Source organism: Mirounga leonina, unplaced genomic scaffold (genome assembly GCF_011800145.1).
Source record: "Mirounga leonina isolate KUSES-001 unplaced genomic scaffold, KU_Mleo_1.0 Mir_174, whole genome shotgun sequence".
NCBI lineage: Eukaryota > Metazoa > Chordata > Mammalia > Carnivora > Phocidae > Mirounga > Mirounga leonina.
This window is the reverse complement of record NW_023270451.1, coordinates 68566215-68590155: the sequence shown is the minus strand read 5'-3', so window position 1 is coordinate 68590155 and position 23941 is coordinate 68566215. Positions and strand designations below refer to the sequence as shown.

At 40.4% G+C, this 23941-nt stretch overlaps 1 protein-coding gene across 3 annotated transcripts in view; it reads left to right on the top strand.

The window, feature by feature from the left end:
• Positions 1–220: 220 nt before the first annotated feature.
• The window catches only part of UBE2H (ubiquitin conjugating enzyme E2 H), a 108406-nt gene continuing 84685 nt past the window's right edge, over positions 221–23941 (top strand). Inside the window, exon 1 of one of the 3 annotated variants that reach the window (XM_035021103.1) lies at positions 221–724. In XM_035021103.1, the coding sequence (XP_034876994.1) occupies positions 672–724 (53 nt within the window). In that variant the 5' untranslated portion in view covers positions 221–671. The other 2 variants (XM_035021102.1, XM_035021105.1) reach the window with 2 other exon arrangements.

Genomic DNA, 23941 nt, shown 5'->3' with positions numbered 1-23941 from the left:
CCATTATTTACTGTTATCATTTATGATGATGATAACGACACTGGCAGTTGAGCGATTAAGTGTGTGGGGGAGTTGGGGGAGGGGGCACAGGGCTCTGAGGGCAAGAGAAAAAAGGAACTACATCTCCCAGAAACACCCGGGAAAGTCCACGCCGCGGCGGCGGCGCCCCACCCCTTTTGCCTGCTGGGCCCGCCCGCCGATGACGTCACAGAGGTGACGTCACGGCGCCCAGAGCGAGGCTGGGGTAGAGAGGCCGACTGAGCAGGAGTCGTCCGCTTGTCGTGGAGGCTGCTAGGGAGCCGGCGAGAGGGTGAGCGGGCGAGCAGACGAGCGAGCCAGAGCAGGCAGGAGGGAGCGACGCGCGGCGCAGAGTAGCGCCGGGGCCAGGCCGCGGAGGAACCCACAGCCGGAGAGGGGCAGCCCGAGCCGGGCGCCGCGGGGTCCCCACCCCCACTCGGCCGGACAGTGCCCGGTGTTCCCCCGTGCGGGGGGCGGCGGCGGCGGCGGCGGCGGCTGACGGGACCGGACAGGACCGCGGGGGTGTTGCCACCTCCACCGAGAAGCCGGCGCGGCCGCGGGCTCCTCAGAGCCGGGGCCCGGGGCCCGTGATAGACGGGCCGAGGAAAGGAGAGAGGCGGCGGCGCAGGCGACGGGGAGGCAGCGGCGACACCATGTCATCCCCCAGTCCGGGCAAGAGGCGGATGGACACGGACGTGGTCAAGCTGTATCCTTCGTGGAGGGGGGATTCGGGCTGTCGAGTGGGGGCGGTGTGGGGATGCCCAGGGCACCCTGAAACCCAAGCAGGGGCCCTGGGGCACTCCAGGCCACTGTCCGAGGCTCCCTTCCTCCACTCCCTCCCCCCAGTGCCTACGGCGGCTCCTTGGCACCTCCCAGGAGCCAAGAGCCTTTTCGGCTCCCCCCTTTATCTGCAGCACCCCGGAATGTGCGTTGTTCCTCGCTCTTCTGCACCCCCATTGCCCGTGACTTTCCTCCACGACGTTTTGGATTCCCAAGACGGCCTTTTTTTTTTTTTTTTTTTTTTGCAGGACCATCCACCTCTCTTGACCACCGTGCCCACCTCAGGGTCTCTCCTATTTGCTCGCCCTGGATTTAGGGACTCGTGATAGAAATTCTCGAGAGTGAAGCCTTTCTTCCTTTCTTGAGATGCCTCCATTCCCTACATTCACTATGCTTCTTGAACTGGGGTAACTCAAGTGACCTCCTTTATCCCTAATTCCTTTCTATATTAGGAAGAGTAGTCTGCTCAGTGCCCCCTGTTGTAATAAAGAGCTCTGAGTGTTTTAAATCGGAGACCCTTGTTAAGCTTTCTGGTCCCTAGAAGAACCCTACCGTTTTTCTTTTCAGTGACAAAGCCTGTCCCACCCATAGTTGGATGTGGTGAGGACCCCCAGGCCCTCCAGCAAGCCACCCTCCATATTGTGGATATGACAGCTGGGGGAGGGAGAGAAAGAGGATCTCTCCTTGACAAAATAGCCCCTGTACTAGCCACTTAAGCAAACTCCCTCTATGAGGGTAAGGTTCTTGGGGGAATAACTGCCCTGATTTTACCAAGTGACACCCTTTATTTCCACCCCCCCCCCAACTTTATGTACTCTGGAGGTAGCAGTGGGAAAGCTGTAACTGATAAGGGGCCTTCAGGCAGTGGTTTTGGTTGGAGTCCAGACTGATTATTTCATGACCAGCTAGAGAAATTCGCGAAGGTTCCTGTGACAAATCTAGAAAATTTTTGAGGGGTAATTTAGAGGGTTGGGCTGGGGGAGAGGAAATGAGCCCAGTGTTCTGAACAACTAATCCCTGGGGAGAAGGGGAACCGGGGATGGGGAGTGGTGGTGTGTGAAACGCAGTTAAAAAGTCCTGTCTCCTGCTTCTCTTTCTCCCTCACCCCCATCCCCCCACCATTTCCCCCTGTTGCAGGGTTTTGTTTATATAACTCAAGTTGTTTGGCTAGATTCTTCAGGTGAATTCCTTCTTTCTTCCTTTTATTTGTTACTCTTTGATTGGGCATTTTTCTCCTTTTTAGAGATTGATGATTATTGTTAAATACTCAGTTATGGAATTCTCCGAAGTTTTAAAAAAAGTAGTGTTTGTATTTGGTTTGGAAGTGGGGGATGGGATGGAAGTTGCCTGGGCAAGAGATTTTTTTTTTCCATAATCTTTTCAGGAATAAGGTGTTTTTCTCCTCACTCAAGAAAACTTAGCTAGAAATTAGGAACAGTAGATAGACTTCTAAGTTTTAGGGTTTGAAGTTTACAATTTTTGGGAGGTGGAAGGGGGGGGATTACAGAGAGGAGCAAATAATGAAATACATGTTCCAAATATATGTCTAGGCACAAGCGAAATTGACTGAGCTGTTTGTGACTGTGATTGAGTTTTGTAAATGTGTGAATGATACCAGTAATGTTGGATTTTCATAAGGTTGCCGGAAAACTTGTGGCTATGGCTGTGTGTACATTTTACACAAAGCAGTTTCGGGTTTTATTTTTGTTTAGAAACTAGGAAATGACATGGTGGCAGAATCTGAGTTATTTTTATCCTGAATTAAGAGTTACTGTCACACCTAATGCAATTTTCTGCCTAATGTTTAATTGGGATGGAGGTGGAGAGAGAATTCCAGCTGTTTTTGATCAATGTCAGAGTCTTGAATTATATACATGCATATTTTTTAGAAGATTGAGGATAAAGGGTGAGGCCTAACTTGACCTGATGCCTGTTCCATATAGTGCCTTTTGTTCATTTAGTAGTTGTGGCATCTAGAATGATTACCGCATTTAGGAGTCGGGGTGTGGGGGGTGGAGAGGGAGAGGAAAACAGACAAAGAACAGCAGGGTGTCTTTCTCTTTTTTCTTCCCCTAAGTGGCTTATTTCATAGCTTATTTTTAGTAGAAGATGAAGAAAGGCAAAGATGCATTGGCCTTCTGTTCTTTCCCCACCTTCCTCCTTTCTGACAAAAGAAAGCAGAGGCGCTTTAAAATCATAGATCTCTGAGATAGGAGGACAACAGTCTCGGGACTTAAAAGCCAGAGGTTATCTTTGTTTCATATTTGTTATTTTCTGGTCTCACGTAGTTTGGAAGTTAAAATTTTTCTGTTTCCTTTTGTGTGTGCATGTGTGTTGTGGGGATGAGAGATTTTGTGGCCTCTTTTCTCTGTTGAATTCGTATTAGTAGGCCCAAATGGAGCCACTAATTTTTGAGCAAGGTATATTTAGCAAAAAATGGAAAGAAAAATTTTCCAACCCACTATTAAAATTAGTACAATTGTGTGAAAGGGCCGGGGGTTGAAAATGAAAGATGGTGGAGAGGAAGTAGAGAAGGTCTGAAGGAATGTACTTGCTTTTTGCCCCTCAGTGCCCCTTGATGATTTCTTTGGTTTGGAGGCCGATAGCTGGTTTCATTGCAGTCTCCTGTTTCAGCCCATTTTTGGTTGTCTCCTGAGTGTAATTATGCCACCACGATTTACAGCTTGGCAGGGAACCTATATAGTAGGAAAGTAGCGGTGTGGGGGTAGGGAGAGAAGGGGATGTGTAACTAATTGGCCACTGCTTTCCACCAGCTCGCGAGATTCTTTCGGAGACACTGTCTCTGGTTGTTGTTTGGAGTCGGTGATATTTCTTTTGTGACGGGTTGGTAGGAGGAGAGCTGACTCTCAAGTTATGCAGGGAGTGAGTGTTTTGCACCGATGCACTTAATAATCTGCTGGGCGATTATGTTCTGAAACTCTGACTCATTCATTGTTTCTGTTCTGATCCTTTCCTGAGGGTTGTGCAAACCTCTCCAGGAGCCTAGAGACTGATGTACTGACTTTTGGGCCCTGTAGGAATGTGTCCCAGTCAAAAAACTTACAGTCAGCCCAAATCCTGTGCAATGGTCGTGAATAGTGTGGCCATTTGTTTGCAAAGTCAGGTAGATTGGTTATACGGTGCTGTTGTTCCCAGCCTGGCAAGCATTGAGGTTTCCATCTCTGATTATTTAGATCGTCTGAGAACTGGGACTCTGGTGACCTTAAAGCGTGATTTGCCCTAAAGGAATATTGGTTTAAATTCTCCCTGGTGGAGGAACAAACAGCTCAGATTACACGGGTTTCCTTGTTGGTGGGGGTTACTCGTCTCACCCTGTTGCACAGCCTGGTGATCCTTTTATCTGTGAACCAGTGGCCCCTGCTGAAGGCTGGAGCTGCTTGTTTTGGAAAAGCGTATGCAGGCAAAAGGCCTCAGGCACAGCTCCTCCCAGCTCATTGGCTGCTCTGTTACTACCCGGAAAAGGAGGAGGGGCGGAGCTACCAAACAGCTGATGGAGTGTGTGACCAGAGTGTGTTTATATACAAAAGAAGTAGGGGCTGGGGAGGCCTTGTGAGTAGTGTTACAGGATCAAGTGTATTTTCAAGGGATAAAAAGAGGAAAACCTGACCTTTTCGAGTACAAGAAATAAATGTTCAAGGTTAAATCAGAAACGTGAACCTGGTAATAATGGGGACTTGGCATATGCTGTATTTGTTATTGGTGAGATTTTGGAACTTTATAATAAGTAAGTCTTCAGAGGGAGTTGCAGTAACTTAAAATAGGATATGCCACCGCTTTAAATGTACTTATATGACTCACGCAGGGATTCAAAAGGATGGTAGAAATGTAAATTTTCCCTGCAAAAGCTTGAAGAGTGCTAGAAAGGGGCGGTGACTTTTACTAAATTCATTAACGGCATTAGTGAAGTCTTAGAGAATCCTGGGTGTCTGCTTTAGGGTTTCAGATGCTTTCAATAACAAGTTCATCCCCCTAAAACATTTGAGCACCGTCCCTATGCCAGGCTTGGTGCTAGGTGCTGGGGGTTTAGTAGTGAAAAATTTCAGTGTGGGTGGTCATGATGCTTATGTAACCACTTAAAACAAAACAAAAAAAGTAGAAGCTGTTTATAGTAGGTCAACACTCTATGTAGCAGCTTTTTGAATAACTTGTATTTACTTTCAGAGTTAACTTTTCAAGGAGTAAAAAGGTTAAAAAGTGAATTTTATGCCATGGGATGTATGGGGATATGTATTCCTAGTATTTTAAAGATAGATGTTAAAAAATGGAAACAAAAACATTAAAACGCTTAGCTGTTTCTTTCACATCAACTTTGGTATTTTGTTGTTAATCAGTAGTTATTCTATCCCTAAATCAGTAGTCTTTGTTACTCTTTAATTTGTGCTCAAAGTGTAGATAATTCTGTAATCTTTTAACTAGCTCCAGTATCAGTTAGAGAACCTGTGTTTTGCTTTTATTTCCTGTGGTCTCTGTTTTTGTGAGATGATGAGGTGGAAGGTGGAACAGTTTTATGGTCTTCAAGCTAAAAGTTAAAGCTTTGGCAGCTCCCAGTGTTCTGAATTTGTCTTCTCTGCATAGATTTTGGTGACAAATATAACGCACTGGTACTTATTTTTGTTAAGCAGGAACCTACATGAGTAAGCATTCACAGCTTCAGAACATCAGAGTCCTGCAGTGCAGTTCTAGTAAATTACACACACACAAGCCTAAAAATTCATCTTTTAGGGGAAAAAATCTTTTGCAAATGTGACCCTTAAAAGTCACTTAACACTGTTTGTGTGCATGTAGTAGAAAAACCTGGATTTGTTGGTTTCCTAGTGTTGTGCAATTTCCCTAGCACCTTGACCAACATGTTTTATATGTGTGTGTACACATGGATTTATGTGCGTGTATACACACACAAATATGTAATAGTATCTTGTTCACTTTTTTTTTTTTTAAGATTTTATTTATTTGAGAGAGAACCAGAGAGCACAAGCAGGGGGAGTGGGAGCAGGAGAAGCAGGCTCCCCGCTGAGCAGGGAGCCCGACAGGAGGCCGGATAGGAGGCCATTCCCAGGGTCCTAGGATCATGAACTGAGCGGAAGGCAGATGCTTAACCGACTGAGCCATCCAGGTGCCCCTATCTTGTTCACTCTTAATAGATTTGATGATTCCAAGAATCGTTGCATTTTTAGGCATGCAGTTCAGACTGGTAAAAGTGCTTATGGTATAATAGCTTCTTGACTATAGACCCACAATATACGTTTTAGTAAAATACTTTAATGAAAAAACTTAATTGGATTATGCAAGTAGTAAGATAATTGAGGAAAGTATAGGTTACAAAAAGGGAAAGAAAAGAGTCACCCATAATCCTATCCTTTAGACAGTGGTTCTCAAACTTCAGTGTGATCTTAATTACCTGGAGGGTTTGTTAAAACAGGTTGCTGGGGTACCAGCTCTGGAGTTGTCTGATTCAGTGGGTCTAGAGAGCTTTTTTTTTTTTTTTTAACAGGTTCCCAGATGATACTGAAAGGTTTGTCCAGGGACTACAGTTTAAGAACCACTGTCCTCAAATATTAATGTTACAGTGTTTTTTCTTATCAGTCTCCTACCCCCCATATATTATTTTCATACTATATGTTGATCATACTGTATGTGCCCTGTTTTTGCTGACTACTTCTTACAGCTTCTTTTCCTGATTAAAAGTCTGAAACATAATGAAGAGGTCATGTAATATGTCATTCTATGCCCATGCCATTGATTTAATTCTTGGCCATTTTTCTGTGATAAGATTGAAATTAACATCTTGCGCATAAGGCTTTTTTTGTCTTTTTGGATTATTTGTGTTTTTTACTAGATCAAAGAAAACCATTTGAATTAAAATATTTAATTTATTTTTTCTGTTTTCTTCTAGAGCAAAGAAAGTAACCATTTGAATTAAAATATTTAAAAATCGTGGGGCCCCATGCTCTGTGCTCTCATTTTGTTCTGTTGTGTTTTAGTTGGTATGATTTCAGCAGTGAAGCAATCAACCTGTCATAGTGATGACAAATGAGTTCTGATCTCTCTGTTTTAAACTGTGTGTGTGTGTGTGTGTGTGTGTGTGTGTGTGAGAGAGAGAGAGATAATGGTGATCCTTAAATTAAGGACACTTTTGTATTTCTCAAGAGTGCCTACTGTGAGTTGGTAGGTTAAATATATTACATTTGTGATTAGATCTGACTGGCAAGAGCTATAGAATTAGTTTTGGTATCTGGAATTTTCCTTTTGTTTTTTACTGAGGTATAATTGACATAACTATATATATTTAAAGTGATAAATTAGATAAGCTTTGACATAAATATCACCCATGAAGTCTATCAACATAACCATTGATCTGATTTCTGTCACTATAGATTATTTTGCATTTTCTAGAATTTTATATAAATGTAATTATACAGTATGTACTTTTATGTGAATTCTTTCATCATATTTTGAGATTCACCCTGTTCTTTTCACTGCTGAGTAATATGTCATTGTATAACTATACCACAATTTGTTTATGCATTTACTTCTTTATGGGCGTTTGGGTTATTTCTAGTTTGGAGCTATTACAAATGAAGCTGCTTGGATGGATATTTTCTTTCTCTTGGGTAAATATATAGGGATGGAATAGCTGAATCGGGTTGGTATAAGCTTAACTTTTTAACAGGTGGCCTGAATTTAATTTTGACTGATGATTGTATTTCACACACAATTAAATTGTGACATTGAACTATTGTTTGTTTTGTATTTTAAGGGAATCCCATTAAATAACATTCTAAAGCACTGATTTCTAATCTACTCTGTCAAAGCTAGTTTTGTAATTGTTTTTCTCTCTCCTCCATTCAAAATTAGTGAACGAAATTTTCATTGTAAAATATTTTTTGTTTTATGGCCCTTTGACATGATACTTTCAGGAAGTATGGTCACAAAAAACTTTTATTTTTGCATTTGTTAGTAAGACTATCCTTTTCTGAAAAGATAAACACACCTTTTGTTGATGGTTCCCTTTTTGATATTGATAAGAATTTTTTTATGTTAGTTTTACTTAGCACCTCCAATTACATTTATAGCAGTTTATAAATACTGATGTAGAACTCTGTTGAGCTCTGAATAGTATCTTAATTTTCATATGGACTAAATTCAGGAACCAATGGCAACTCAGGCAGAACTGGAAACAGATCATATGTTTCCTTAATATGTTTCCTTAACGTGTTTCTTGATAGTTTCCTTAATATGTTTCCCTGGAATTTTTTTAAAGTTAATTTCTAATAAAATAGGGTTTTTTTTTTGCTTTTTTACTTTTTGGCATTACACGATGTAATTTATTTGATAGGTTGATAGACATTGCTGTAAGAAAAAAAAGACATTGCTTTGTAGTAGTTGCTATTGTCACATTCTTATAAATGACAAGCATTTGAATTTATATGCAGGTGTTTGCGTGCATGTTGCTTTAACAATTAACATACTACTGGCAGCTGGAACTTTTAACTTGGCTAACAAGAAAAAAGAACTTCCTGGTTTATGCCTGTTTCAGGTTGCAATCAATGACTATTTGGTGGGTAGACTTTGGGTTCAGTCATCAGACACAAGGATGGTGCTCTGAGCATATTTATTAAGTGTGTATTTTCAGATTGCCAAAATGTAATTAAAGTGCAGTACAGGAACCTTTGGAAAACACAGAAAAGTCTGTGTACTTTTGAGAGACTGTTGTTACATTAGTGATTCTCAGGTGGGGTGGGGGTATGGTGATTCAGTAGAACTATCTTTATGTGTAGGTACTATTGTAGTTTCTTCTCTGTACCTCACCAGATGCTTGCAGAGGGTGTCTGGTTGTTTGCAGGCTGGTGCTTGTGCTGGCTGCTACGCCTGGCAGAACCCAAATCCTCAAGAGCCAGGTGGTGGAAAGCCCCACAGGGCAGCTGTATGTGGGCGAAGGATCCTTTCGCCTTCCCCCCACTTTTTAGGCATCCAGGGCATAAGATAGGAGGTGTATACAGGTGCTGCTGATCTTTTGACCTGGCCCTGCAGAGAAGTCAGGGAGGAGCAGGAAACCCATGTGAAGGGGAGAGGCTTGGCTGAACTTTGTCATGCTCTGGAAGACAGTCATGGCTGGTGGGTCTGCTTCTGGGCCCACAACAGGTACCACTTGGAGGGACCATATTTAGGGTTATAGAATATTACTTAACTGGAATGGAATCTTATCTCTTCAACTTCTCGGTCTCTAACTTTTAGACATTTTTAGGGAGGCATTATGTATAAAAAAGATATTCCCTATGTGTGAAATTGTTACTAATATTGTAAGTTATGAGTTTTCTGTTTAACATTAAGTAAAAGGTTTCTTTTTCCATGTATCATGTTTTTATCATGTACACTTTTCAAGGTTTCTTGGATTCTAAAATCTTAGTTGAGGTAATATAAATAGAAAAGTAGATACAGAGTGTGCCTGGTTCGTGTTACCTCAGAAGCAATTGGGTTACTACTCAGCTTAGTGAAAATAAATTTAGTTGTTTTGTCCAAATGGTGCCATTATAACTCTGGTTACCTGGATATTGCTTTTCTTTTCTTTTTTTTTTTTTTAAGATTTTATTTATTTATTTGAGAGAGAATGAGAGAGAGCACATGAGAGGGGGGGAGGGTCAGAGGGAGAAGCAGACTCCCTGCCGAGCAGGGAGCCCAATGCAGGACTCGATCCAGGGACTCCAGGATCATGACCTGAGCCGAAGGCAGTCGCTTAACCAACTGAGCCACCCAGGCGCCCTGGATATTGCTTTTCAATCAGTTGACTTTATGTTGCTTAGTTTCAGAAATGTTGATTAATTTAAAAATTAAAAAATTGGGGTAAACCTTTCCATTGTGGTTACCTATAGGAAGTTGAGTCAGAATTGTGTTTGTAAGAGATCACTGGGTGTAATATAGTTGATAATATTGTTTTGTGATCTTACAGACTACTGAATGTTTAGTACCCTTTTGCTAATCTATGTAAATCTGTAAATAAATTAGTAAGTCTCCTTGGGAACACAGCCTGAAACTACATAACCCTTTTTGTTTCACTCCAGAGGAAAGAAACAATTTACTTTTTTTCATTAACATTCACTTTTGTATGGCCTTTATATATGGTACCACAGCTGTGAATTAGTACTTGGTCAGACCGCTAATTTAAACTAAGGCTTTTATAATGAAATCATCCCATGATGTAGATCTTGGAGATTTGGGGTTTTTACTGCACAGTATATTCACATTCACATATTCAAAGCACATTAAAATGTAGAACATGATACATGTTTGATAACAAATCACCGATCTTGGCAACAGCATTTGACATTATTAACATCTGTTAATTTTACGAACTAATTCAGTCAATTCGCTATAGCCACCATCTTCATAATGAGTAAAGGGGAAAAAAACTGTTTCTTGCCCCTTTATTCATTTGTATCCTTAGAGATTAGAAACAAAAACAAAAACAAAAACAAAATACTTTTAAGTCAGATTTGTTTTATGGGTGGAAGAAAGAGAGGAAGTAGACCTTTGAGTGTGTTCTTTAGGCTGATTGTCTGGATTGCTGCCCATTTCTCCTGGCAGTTAAGAAAGGCAAGTCTTGAGTGCTGTCATTGATGATCAAATGACATATATTTGAGTATACCTGTATTGAATCATTTATATATTTGAGAACACTTACTTTGCTTCTGTCTTGTCATTCTATAGGCTCCTGGGTTAGAATAGTTAGGTACCAGATTCTATCTTTGAGTAATTAATGTGGTATTTCCTTTGAGATTTAGCTGAATTTTATAACCTATGAACCATGATATATCAAGAAGACTGTTGGTGGCTCATCAAGACTATCATTTCATTTCATATATTTCCATTTGTATGTCTGTTTTCTTTTTCTGTTGGTGTTCCTAACTTACACTTCGACTAATTTCTCAAAATCGAGCAAAAGTTAAATACACTGGCAGGAAAGTACACAAATAAACCTTTGAAGATAAGGTATTTCCAGATCCTTCACATTATTTTACATTCAAGCTTAACCAGAAGTAGTAGTGAAGCCAGATCCTTTTTTCTAGGAGTTTGGAAATCAGTATACTTGGCCTAGTTCACTTTGTGCGGTTTGGCAATTATTTATCAAACTAGAACTTATGCTAAAAATACATAGTAGTATACAACTTTGCTATGTGTCCTCTGAATGTAAAAATAGGCTATGCCATAGATTTGCCTTAACTCTGTTCAGTGAAGTCAGACACAATGGAATGTGACACCTGAATTTTGTGTTCTTCTACTTTAAAGGTCCTGGTCTCTCCTTGCCTCTGAAGAATTTGGTGTTTCTAAGCTAGTTTTATATTATCTGGTCAGTGTTTCTGAGATTCAGAAATTGCTGACTCTGCTTTCTTTGAATAAGTCTCAAGGTAGGAAGTCTAGAGGTCTTTATCATCCAGCATCCATCTGCCTGTGTTCTAAGGCAGGGTAAATGGGAACAGTCCCCTACTCATGTGGGAGCTTATTCCCAGGATTAAGTTCGAGCCCCTTTGCATCTTGTAATTCAAAGAATGACAAATGAAATTCCATGTTTACTTGTGCTTGTTTTCCATTTTTGGGGGTGATCTGGTATGTATGCACAAGCCTTTGAACTGGATTACCTTAATTGACACAGATACATGTCTTACCTTTCCATTTGCTTAATGGGTAATAGAATTAGAAATTCTGTTTTTTATAGAATCAGAAATTAGTGTATGATTTGTATGCTTTTAAATTGGGGCTTATTGAATTGGATAAAACATAAGGATTTTAGTCTGTCAGTTCTGGTTGTTTTATTTCTTAAATGTCATTCGTACAGTGTTTTGTCAGCTCTGATGAAGTTCTGATGACATTTTAGTAGATATTACACTTAATAGATTTTAGCATGGTTTTCTACTTGGAGAAAACCTGGAATGCAAATAATAGTATTACAAAGCAATGGTTGCTTTCTGAATATAATGGCTCTTTGAGTTGAGATTAATAATTGTATTATTTCTGGGCAATATCCTTTGTGCCTTTAAAAAAAGATTGTATTTATTTGAGAGAGAGAGAGTGCATGAGCGGGGGTGGGGGGGAGGGAGAGGGAGAAGCAGACTCCCTGCTGAGCAGGGAGCCCAATGGGGGACTCAGTCCCAGGACCCTGGGATCAGGACCTGAGCTGAAGGCAGATGAAGGCAGATGTTTACCCGACTGAGCCACCCAGGCACGCTGCCCCCCCTTTATGGCTTTAAGTAATAGTTTGAGAAATACTAATTCTTGGTTGTATTGCTTCAGATTAGGAGAGTAAACTCTGGTAACTTTATTGATACCAAAAATAGAAGCCAAAGTTGAAATAAGGAGTCTATTTTTCATTCCTGACTTACAAAATCAGTTTTACTATTTAGTAGTCACATTTGTTATATGAAAAATAGAATTAAAAATAGTAAAGCCTAATGCCTTTGTTAATCTTATTTATGAATGTAAGAGTCAGAGAATGAAGAATGACACTAAGTAGGTCTTAATATAAATGTTCTCGTGTCTCTTTGTAGATTAGATGGCGTTGCGTTTGTATTTTTGAGGTGTCTGAATTGTATGTGACCTGTCAATAATTAAAAAAAATAATATAAGCCCTGTAATAGTGCCTGACTTGAAGTTTTTATCCGCATAGAATGACATCATGCTATTCCTTTCAAAACTTTGTATTTAATTACCTAAATCATATTTTGGTTTTTAAAAGGTAAATTTAGGGAATGGGAATACAGGTGAGTAAAAGGTATGTCCAGAGCCCGAATAGGATCCCATCAGAGTTTAAAACAGTTCAGTACTTAATATTTTACATATTTTATAATATGTCTTTTAATACTCTCTAGGTATTTTGAGGATATCTTCTGTAGAAAATTTAATTGCTAACTTTTTTTTTTAAAGTAATCTCTACATCCAACATGGGGCTCAAATTCATGACCCTGAAGTTCATGCTCTATGGACAGATCCAGCCAGGCGCCCCAGGTGCCAACATTTTCATTGATATTGAAACTCTGGGTGTCTTTAATGGATCACTTTTGCTCCATGTTAACAGTAATTTCAGTTACTAGTCTTAAGACAGCTAAGTGTGTATAAAGACTTTGGATGCTTTTTTATTTTATTTTATTTATTTAAAAAATTTTTTATTTTTTTAAGTAGGCTTCACACCCAATGTGGGGCCTGAAGTCATGACCCTGAGATCGAGTCGCATGCTCTACTATCTGAGCCAGCCAGGCGCCCCTGGATGCTTAATTTTTTATAAAAGTTGAGATGAAGGCTTGGGAAGTAACCAGCCTTTCTCATTTTCTACTGTTTTTGCCTTAATGTTTGATAACTTTTTACTTTTTTTAGATAAGCTTTTAATTTTGGATTTACAGAAAAGTTGCAAAGATCGTACAGAGAGTTCCTGTACCTCACTCAGTTCTGGTTACCCCTCTGTTACGTTACAGAGACACATTGGTCAAAACTAAGAACAACCAACAATGGTTGTTTGGTATGTTACCGTAAACTAAACTTCAGGCTTTATTCATATTTTACCAGTTTTTCCATGAATGTTCTTTTTGGTTCCAGGATTAAATCCAGGATACCACATTACAGGTAGTGGTCATGTCTCAGTATTCTCTAGTCTGTGACAGTTGCTCACTTCTTTCTTGTTTGACAGAACATTGACCGTTTTGAAGTACTGGTAGGGTGTTTTTTGGAGTATTCCTCAATTTTGGTTTATCTGATTTTTTTTTTTACTACTCATGATTAGACCTCATAATAGTAAAGGTATTAAAATTGGCCAAACTCATTGTGGGGTTTTGGGAAGAATACCACAGAGGTGAAGTGCCCTTCTCATCACAAATGGACGGTATGAGGGGCATACCTGTGTCCTTAGGACATCACAGGTGATGTTAACCTTGATCCACTGGGCCTTAGTGGTGCTTGCCAGGTTTTTCCTGTAACGTTACTATTTTTCCTTCAGTATTCAATTCTTTGGAAGATAGTCACTAAGTGTAACTGACACTCAGGAAGCCCGGGGGAATTCGGTTCTACTCCTGGAAGAGAGTTACTGTTTTTTGACTTTTGTGTGTGTGTGTCTGTTTTGTTGTTGCTTCTGTTTTTGACTTTAAAAAATTTTTTTAATTTAAATTCCTTCTTTGATGTGGCCTCTTCTCTCCCTTTAGTTGTAGAGTTTGTTCGTCAGTCTTCAGGTTGATTTCTGGGGATATTTAGGATGATTTGATAAGTTATCTCATTGTGTTCATGGGCTGAGGTGAACTTGTGGTCTTCTTACTATGCCGCCATCTTCCTGCTCCTTGCTTTTGACTCTTAATTGTAATGTATTAGTGCATTAATCTAAGTTGTTAGCTTTTGTTCAGAAGTTACACTTGAATGAAGTATAGATGGTACTGCCTTATGGAAACAAAATGGGATGTAAATATATGAGGATGTGGTCTGGGAGCACACAGATTTGTTGGATATGTTTATTTAGCAATTTGCAAATGGCAAATTTAACTTTCTACATTTGGCTGGTTTTAGATCTGTAATAACATGTGAAAATGAAGATAAACTTAGAATGAGCTGCAAAGGTATTAGTTAAAAGCTTCATAAGTCAAGGAATTCTATAATCTTAGAGTTTTAGGGTGGGGTACCAATAAAATACTATTACATTCTGCATGGCTTCTTGTTATTAACCAGTTACATAATTAACTCAGAGAAGAATATATTCTTATCCACTGCTAATTCGAGCAGAGGATCATTATTTTGGCCCATAGAAACATTTTATTCTAAAAGGAATGCATTTTTCACCATTTTGGTATCTTTTTTTTTTTAAGATTTTATTTTTTTATTTGACAGAGACAACACGAGAGAAGGAACACAAGCAGGGGGAGAGGGAGAAGCAGACTCCCCACTGAGCAGGGAGCCCTGTGTGGGGCTTGATCCCAGGACCCTGAGATCAAGACCTGAGCCGAAGGCAGACGCTTAACGACTGAGCCACCCAGGCGCCCCACCATTTGGATATCTTTTTCTTTTTAGCAGTTCTGTTTGTAGTTTCACTGAAAATCTTGACATAATTGTAGTTGTCAGTTTCAACCAGAAATTTTTTTTTTTTTTAAGATTTTTATTTATTTGACAGAGTGCAAGTAAGCACAAGCAGGGGGAGCGGCAGGCAGAGGGAGGGGGAGAAGCACCCAGGACCCTGGGATCATGACCTGAGCCATTCAGATGCTTAACCGACTAAGCCACCCAGACACGCCCCGAAATTCAATTATTATGGGAACAAGAGTTGTGTACAACTTCACTTTTTCTTTACTTCAGAATTTCCTTTTTCTTTTCTTTTTTTTTTTTTTTTTAAAGATTTTATTTATTTATTTGAGAGAGAGAGAGAAACAGCATGAGAGGGGAGAGGGTCAGAGGGAGAAGAAGGCTCCCTGCTGAGCCGGGAGCCCGATGTGGGACTCGATCCCAGGACTCCGGGATCACAACCTGAGCCGAAGGCTCGCTTAACCAACTGAGCCACCCAGGCGCCCTACTTCAGAATTTCCTAAGCAATTGAAGCTTTTTTTTTTTTTTTTAAGATTTTATTTATTTATTTGACAGATAGCAAGAGCAGGAACAGAAGCAGGGGGAGTGGGAGAGGGAGAAGCAGGCTTCCCGCCCAGCAGGGAGCCCGATGCGGGGCTCGATCCTAGGACCCTGGGATCATGACCTGAGCTGAAGTCAGATACTTAACGACTGAGCCACCCAGGCGTCCTGAAGCTTACTTCTTCTTCTTTTTTTTTTTAAATTCCATATTTTATTTATTTATTTATTTAGTATTTATTTATTTATTTATTTGACAGAGAGAGAGAGAGAGCGAGAGCAGGAACACAAGCAGGGGGAGTGGGAGAGGGAGAAGCAGGCTTCCTGCCGAGCAGGGAGCCCGATGTGGGACTCGATCCCAGGACCCTGGGATCATGACCTGAGCTGAAGGCAGACGCTTAACGACTGAGCCACCCAGGCGCCCCAAGCTTACTTCTTTAAATGAGGAAATTCATTTTACTTTGACAGTTTTTGGTGTATTTTTATTTTGGCTGATGTTTTTGCCATTTTCTCCTTTCTTCCTTGGAATAACACTAACTGATGATGAAAGTCATAAAAGTATATACAATACATTGTTTTCTTTTTAAGGTTTTATTTATTTTTAATTTTTTTTAAAGACGTATTTGTCAGAGGGAGAGAGAGCACAAGCAGGGGGAGTGGCAGGCAGAGGGAGAAGCAGGCTCCCTGCTGAGCAGGGAGCCCGATGCGGGACTCGATCCCAGGACCCTGTGATCATGACCTGAGCCAAAGATGCTTAACTGACTGAGCCACCCAGGTGCCCCAATACATTGTTTTCTTGAACAGAGTATATTTATAGTTGAGGCTATTAGGTAAGCGACCTTTGGAAAAATAGTAGATATTAAAATTTGGCGAAACCCATTTGGTTTCTAGGCTAAAATGTTAAGCTAAAGTATCTCTCCTAGGAGCTTCCTTGAAAATAGTGAGGAAGAAAGGTAGAAATTGAATATTAATGGTAATTTATCTTGCTGGTTATAAACATAGTAATAAATAGTAATACATTCTTTGAGGTTGTAGAAGATAGTTCAGAATTTGTGTATCAACTCATGGGGACACCTGGGCTTTTGTGTGATATAGGTCAGAAGTGTTTATAACCAGCTGTTTATTGGTTTAGTAACCCGAGTGGTGCACTTTTAGACCTTTGGCCTTAAATAATACTAACACCTGGATGTCATGTAGATGCTGAGAGTCAGGAGTGTGGCACTTAGAGCCATCTTAACTGGCTTGATGACTCTGTCAGATGTTGAACTGGTTCTTTTGCTCATTTTAAGTCCTTCAAAAGAAAAGAAACAACTTTTTTTTTTTTTTTTAAAGATTTTATTTATTTATCTGACAGAGCGAGAGAGGGAACACAAGCAGGGGGAGTGGGAGAGGAAGAAGCAGGCTTCCCGCCGAGCAGGGAGCCCGATGCGGGGCTTGATCCCAGGACCCCGGGATCATGACCTGAGTTGAAGGCAATGCTTAACCGACTGAGCCACCAAGGTGCCCCAAGACAATTTTTAAAGAGCAGATTTAGGCTTATAGCAAAATTGAGAAGGTACAGAGAATTTCCCATATCCTACTGGCCCCACTCATGCACAGCCTCCCCCATTATCAGCATCCCTTACCAGAGTGGTGCATTTGTTACAACTGATTAATCTGCATTGACACATCATTATCACCCAAAGGCTGTACTTCGCATTAGAGTTCATTCTTAGTGTTGTAGATCTGTGTGTCCGGACATATATATAATGACATATGTCCGTCATTATGGTATCCTACATAGTATTTTCACTGCCCTAAAAATTCTCTGTACTCCACCTATTCATTCCCCTCTCCCCCAACCCCTGGCAAAGTTCTCTTTTTATGCCTTTATAATTTTGCCTTTTCCAGGGTGTCCTATAGTTGGAATCATATAGGATGTAGCCTTTTCAGATTGGCTTCTTTCATTTAGTAATAATGGACTTAAGTTTCCATTATGACATTTCATGGCTTGATAGCTCATTTCTTTTCAGTGCCGAATAATACTGCATTGCCTGGATGTACCACAGTTACTTTGTCCATTCAGCTTGGTGAGCTGTTTTTAGTGAATAGAGCCAATATTTTTCTTACGGTTCCTCATTTTTCCAGATTTACCTTTGTACTTAAAAAAAAAAAAGTATCTCTTAGTAGCAAGTAATTACATTTTATACTGCTGGCTTATTCTGTCCTCAGTTCTACCTTTCTTGACCCTTAATACTTGGCCTATAATGTGCTGCTTCTTGTTCTGGTATATTTCAGTTTATTCTTATGGCATCTTTGAGGTGTTATGGCCCACTTTTTATGGTTTAAAAACCTGGGTTGCACAGGTTGGCTGAATGTTCTGAGATTGTAGAGGAAGTCCTTCTAAAGAGGAGTCTGAAGCCAATGAGAGTTTGTCATGCTTTTGTCCCTTTGGCACACATTTAACTTTGCGTAAGAAGTAGGTGCTCAGAAAACATCTGTTAAGTGAATTTTGATCCTACTATTCTATAGGTTTTTGCCAAGTCCTTGGGTCAGTTTTAGACTAAACTTTGGCATCTGTATGGCAAATTAGAACCCTATATACAGAAATCATGCTGGGAGAGGCAAATCTTTCTCAAATGATGACTTCAGTTCCTTCTGTACAAATGCCATTTGCCATTTCACGTACACTACTCTTTTTTCCACGCGTGATGTGAGCTATTTGTGTTCTGAAATTGTCCTAAATGCTAATACTTTATTTTTTAATATTTTATTTATTTGACAGAGCATACAAGCAGGGGGAGCGGCAGGCAGAGGGAGAGAGAGAAGCAGACTCCCCACTGAGCAAGGAGCCTGATGTGGGGCTCAATCCCAGGACCCCGAGATCATGACCTGAGCCAAAGGCAGACGCTTAACCGATTTTGCCACCCAGGTGCCCCACTTTAGTTTATTAATAGTCATTTTCAGATGAGTTCCCTTTTAAGATTCTTTGCTGGTTTTATTTAAGATCAAAAAAGCTCCTAGGATTGTGGATTGGGGAAAGAAACAGTTGGAACTTCTGTTACTTTGTAAAATAGAATACCTTAAACTTATCAAATCATATAGCTTATTAATATCTCTGTACTTTGTGAAGTGTCTCAAGTTGCCCTTTTATAAAAATTATATGTGGCCTGTTTTTAGTTATTCAAAATAATGGGGAAAATAGCAAGATGTTTAAAATCTCATAGGTGCAGAACTTGAGGTTCAGTGATACATTTAATGTACATACACATAAATACAACTTTTTTCTTTGTGCATGGGCTGTTAGGAAAAGATTTTTACTCATATTATTGGTAAGTTCTTTAATCACTGGAGTTCTCAAAACAGATTTCAAAGTGTTGCCTGCAGACTCCTTGGGATCCTGGAGACACTTTCAGGGGGATTGTAAGGTCAAAACTTGTTTCATAGCTACGTTATTTCTTCTCCTCCTCCTTTTTTTTTTTTTTGCCTTTTTTGCTGTATTGGCATTTGCTCTGATGGTGTAGATCCAATGGTGGATAAAACTGTTGATGCCTTACCACGCCAGAACTATGGTCATATTCAACATACTCTTCACCAGCACATACCTACAGTTAAAAAAGGGCAGTTTCATTTGAACATGTCCTTGATGAGGAATAAAGATAATTAGTAAATTTTGGCCTTCAATTATATGTCTTTTATTTATTTTTTAAAGATTTTATTTATTTATTTATTTGAGATAGAAACAGAATGAGAGGGGAGAGGGTCAGAGGGAGAAGTAGGCTCCCCGCTGAGCTGGGAGCCCAATGCGGGACTCGATCCCAGGACCCTGGAATCATGACCCGAGCCGAAGGTAGTCGCCCAACCAACTGAGCCACCAGGCGCCCTTATGTGTCTTCTAATATTCTGTGTGATGAAATGGGAAAACCTTTCCTGCATGTTGAAAGTATGGTGATGTTTTCTAGAAGAAACAACTTAGCTGATTTTGAATTGCCAACTGAACTAGCTGTTTTTCTAGGGAATGCCATTTGTATTTGAAAGTATGTACTTGAAACAATTGTATGTTGGAAGAGAAGTTGTCATGTTGTACAAAGCTAGGATATACTTTATTTGTACCTAATGCATAGTGTTGGCAATATAGTAGTTTTTTTTTTCCTCCAAATTTTTATTTAAATTCTAGTTAGTTGACATATAGTGTAATACTGGTTTCAGGAGTAGAATTCAGTGATTCATCACTTACATATAACACCCAGTGCTCATTGTAATAAGTGCCCTCCTTAATACTTATCCCCCATCTAGCCCATCCCCCACCCCCTCCCTCCATCAAACCTCAGTGCTCTATGGTTAGGAGTGATACTTTTTTTTTTTTTTTTTAAGATTTAAAGATTTTTTAAAAAAATAAATTTTCAATTTATTTTGGAAAGTGTGCATGAGTGGGGGAAGGGGCAGAGGGAGAGGGGGAGAGAGAATCTCAAGCAGACTCCTTGTTGAGCGTGGATCATGACCTGAGCTGAAATCAAGATTTGGATGCTTAAGTGACTGAGCCACCCAGGTGCCCCAAGAGTAGATTTTTTTTTTTTTTAAGATTTTTTATTTATTTATTAGAGAGTGAGATAGAGAGCATGAGCAGGGGGAAGGGTAGAGAGAGAAGTGGACTCCCTGCTGAGCAGGGAGCCCAATGTGGGACTCAGTCCTAAGATCCTGGTATCATGACCTGAGCTGAAGGCAGATGCTTAACTGACTGAGCCACCCAGGCACCCAAGAGTAGATTCTTTAATAAAATATTCAAACCAGGTTGAATTGAATTATACAATAAACAAGGTAAATACACATTTAGCCGTGAAGGGAAATGGGTGTAATGTGAAGATGGGAAGTGTTTTCATGTCAGTAAAGAGCGTTAGAGTTTATACTGTGTTTTATAGATTCTAACACCTTTTTTTCCATATCTCAACATCTTTGAAATTGAGATGTCTTACAGTTGGTGGTGAATCAGTTTGTCAGCTTTTGTTTCTTGATGTCATAAAATAATGTAGATACGATGAAATAAGGTGGCATTTTTTTTTTCCATGTTTTTGTTTGAAGCTGAGGAGGAAACATTGAATAGCAGTTTACTTCTTGGGCTATAGGATGTTACATTAAATTTTATTTTATCAGACCCTGAGTTGACTGGGCAGTTGACAGTGGGTCCATTGTTAGAATATTCCATTCATAGGGGCGCCTGGGTGGCTCAGTCGTTAAGCGTCTGCCTCCGGCTCAGGTCATGATCCCAGGGTCGTGGGATAGAGCCCCACATCGGGCTCCTTGCTCAGCACAGAGCCTGCCTCTCCCTCTGCCTGCCACTCCCCCTGCTTATGCTCTCTCTCTCTCTCTCTGTCAAATAAATAAAATCTTAAAAAAAAAAAAAAAAGAATATTCCATTCATAAAGCATATATCTTCATTCCAAGGGAGAAGACTAGATTCTACTGCCAGAATTCAGGCTTTTAAAATAAAATGTAAAATAGGGCGCCTGGGTGGCTCAGTTGGTTAAGCGACTGCCTTCGGCTCAGGTCATGATCCTGGAGTCCCGGGATCGAGTCCCACATCGGGCTCCCTGCTCAGCAGGGGGTCTGGTTCTCCCTCTGACCCTCTTCCCTCTCGTGCTCTCTGTCTCTCATTCTCTCTCAAAAATAAAAAAAATAAAATGTAAAATGTGATGTAAAATTTTTTTATGTGCAAAACTTTTTTATTTTTCTATTTAATCATCGTTGTTGCTGGGAACATAATGGTGAGTATTGAGTTATTCCCATTTCTGTTGTAAAGCAGGCCATGGGAGATTTTACTGTGTAGCTCTTACAAAATGAAGAATAGTGGGGTGCCTGGGTGGCTCAGTTGGTTAAACATCTGCCTTTGGCTCAGGTCATGATCTCAGGATTCTGGGATCGAGTCCCTTGTTCAGCTTCCTGCTCAGTGGAGAGTCTGCTTCTCCTTCCCCTCCCCCCCTGCTCTTGTACGTGCTTTCTCTCTCTCTCAAAGAAACACAATCTTTAAAAAAAAATGAAGAGTAGCAGAATTGAAAGACTTAAAAAATTCTCTTTTAAAGATTTATTTTCAGGGGCACCTGGGTGGCTCAGTCATTAAGCATCTGCCTTTGGCTCAGGTCATGATCCCAGGGTTCTGGGATCGAGCCCCGCATCGGGCTCCCTGCTCGGCGGGAAGCCTGCTTCTCCCTCTCCCACTCCCTCTGCTTGTGTTCCTTCTCTTGCTGTGTCTACCCTGTCAAATAAATAAATAAAACCTTTTTGAAAAAAAGATGTATGTTCGACAGAGCGTGCGCATGAGCTGGGTGAGGGGCAGAGGGAGAGGAAGAGAATCCTCAGACTCCCCGATTAAGCATGGAGCCCAATGCAGAGCTCCATCCCATGACTCTGAGATAATGACCTGAGCCACTCAGGTACCCCTAAAAATTTCTTTTAATTAAAAAAATTCAATATTTACTAATACTGCACTGGAGCTTGAAGAAGTTGTAAGTTTACTTTTGGCTTCTGTTATTCTGAACCTGAGTACTGTTAATATTTGTTCTGTGTCGTCTTCAGAGGACCTGGGAGATACAGATGCTCATTTGTGTATCTTTAGAGCAATTTCTGTTCTCTTGAAAAGGTCTATTAAAAGATGAGTTATTGGATTCTATTAATAACCTTATGCCTCTGTTTCATTCTCTATAAAAACAAAAAGGACCATAACATGGAGCTACAAAGATACTGTACAAGTAAATAACATAAGCATCCTTAATAAAGTTAGAAAGAGGGTAGGACCTTGGAAAAAGTACTGAGTCAAGTCTATGAGAGAGGCTTCCTGGAGGAAGATTGACTGTCCTAGAGATAGGAGATAAATAAGCAACAGGGCACATGTGGGGATGTGAGGTGGTTGGTGGCTTAACTCGATTAGATCAGAGGTTGTAAACTAGTCACTGTAAGTATGTATGTGCTAGAGCACGTTACGTGTGACCAAGATATGTGGGTTGCTGTAAAAGGAATAGGCTGAGCTTTTTGCTTTTTATGATCTAATAGACACTGGAACCAGTAGAACCATACCTGATATTTTGCTGGAGGTATGACTTCTCATCTGTCAACTAAAAGAGGATTCTTGGTAAATAATTTACCCATAGAAATTGAAATCTGATACGGGTTGGCAGGGTTCTACTGGTGTTAATAGAAGAGAATGCATGGGTTTGTGGCACATTATATGAGAATGATTAAGGTAACATTTTGAAATGTGTATACCTTTTCAGGTGTATACTGCATTAGAAAAATAAGATATAGTGGAATGACTGTAGGCTTTGGATTTGCAGCTGCATTTGGTTTCTTCAAAAAATGAAGAAAATACCACATTATAGGATTGTTGGAAGGATGATATGAAATAATGTGACTGCACTTATTAGTACATAGTTGCTTAGTGAATAACTGAGGAATTGTAGTTGGCTGTTAGTACTAAGATGTGAAATAATGTAGCTGGTATGTGAAGTTAGTAGGTAAGCAGATAAAGGCAAGATTGAGGTTGTCAAGGACCCAGATTCCTTCTGTTTTCTTCTACCCAGCCACCTTTACTGTCCTAAAAGGGTTGCTCCTACCATCACATTAATGTTATATGCAGGAGGAGGAAGAAAGGGGTGATTAAGACAAACTTAAAGTAACTAGCTAAGACTGCCTCCCCCCACCCCCAACTTTTAAGGAGCTTTTTTGAGTGTCCCTCCCTACAAATGGCACTTACATTCTGGGCCAGAAGTGTCAGCTGACCAACCCTAACTGCAAGAGAGGCTGGGAAATGTCACTTTTTTGACTGCCCTTAATAAAATTAGTTTTATTAGTAAGGGGAGGGGTGCCTGACTGACTCAATTGGAAGAGCATGCGACTCTTCATCTCAGGGTCATGAGTTTGAGCCCCACGTTGGGTGTAGAAATTACTAAAAAAATGGAAAGGGAAGAATAGATACTGGGTTGGGTAAGCAGCAGTGTTTGCCACAATGAATTTTTTTTTCTTTCATTTACATATTTGGGGGTATTATCATTCAGGCTTGGCTTCCCACGCCTTGAATTTTGGTTTATAAATTTTATTTATTTATTTATTTTTAATGATTTTATTTTTTTGACAAAGAGAGACACAGCGAGAGAGGGAACACAAGCAGGAGGAGTGGGAGAGGGAGAAGCAGGCTTCCCGCCGAGCAGGGAGCCCAATGCAGGGCTCGATCCTAGGACCCTGGGATCATTACCTGAGCTGAAGGCAGACACTTAGACTGAGCCACCCAGGCGCCCCTATAAATTTTATTTCTTGCCTTTATCCCATGTCTTCTAAATTCTGCTTTGCTGGAGGACTGGGTTTACCTGATAAAATTATTTACTCTGGGGCATTAAGGGAGAAGACAAACGATTACCTTGTCTCTTTTCACTTCTAGTTTTATCTTCAAACTTTTAACTCATGACCTAATTTGGGAGGTTGGGAGAAAGAGGGGCAGCATGTCAGTATGAAAGAAGACTGCCTGGCAGACCATCCAGTGTTCTTGCCCTTAACTCTGCCGCTCAGTGCTGCGAGA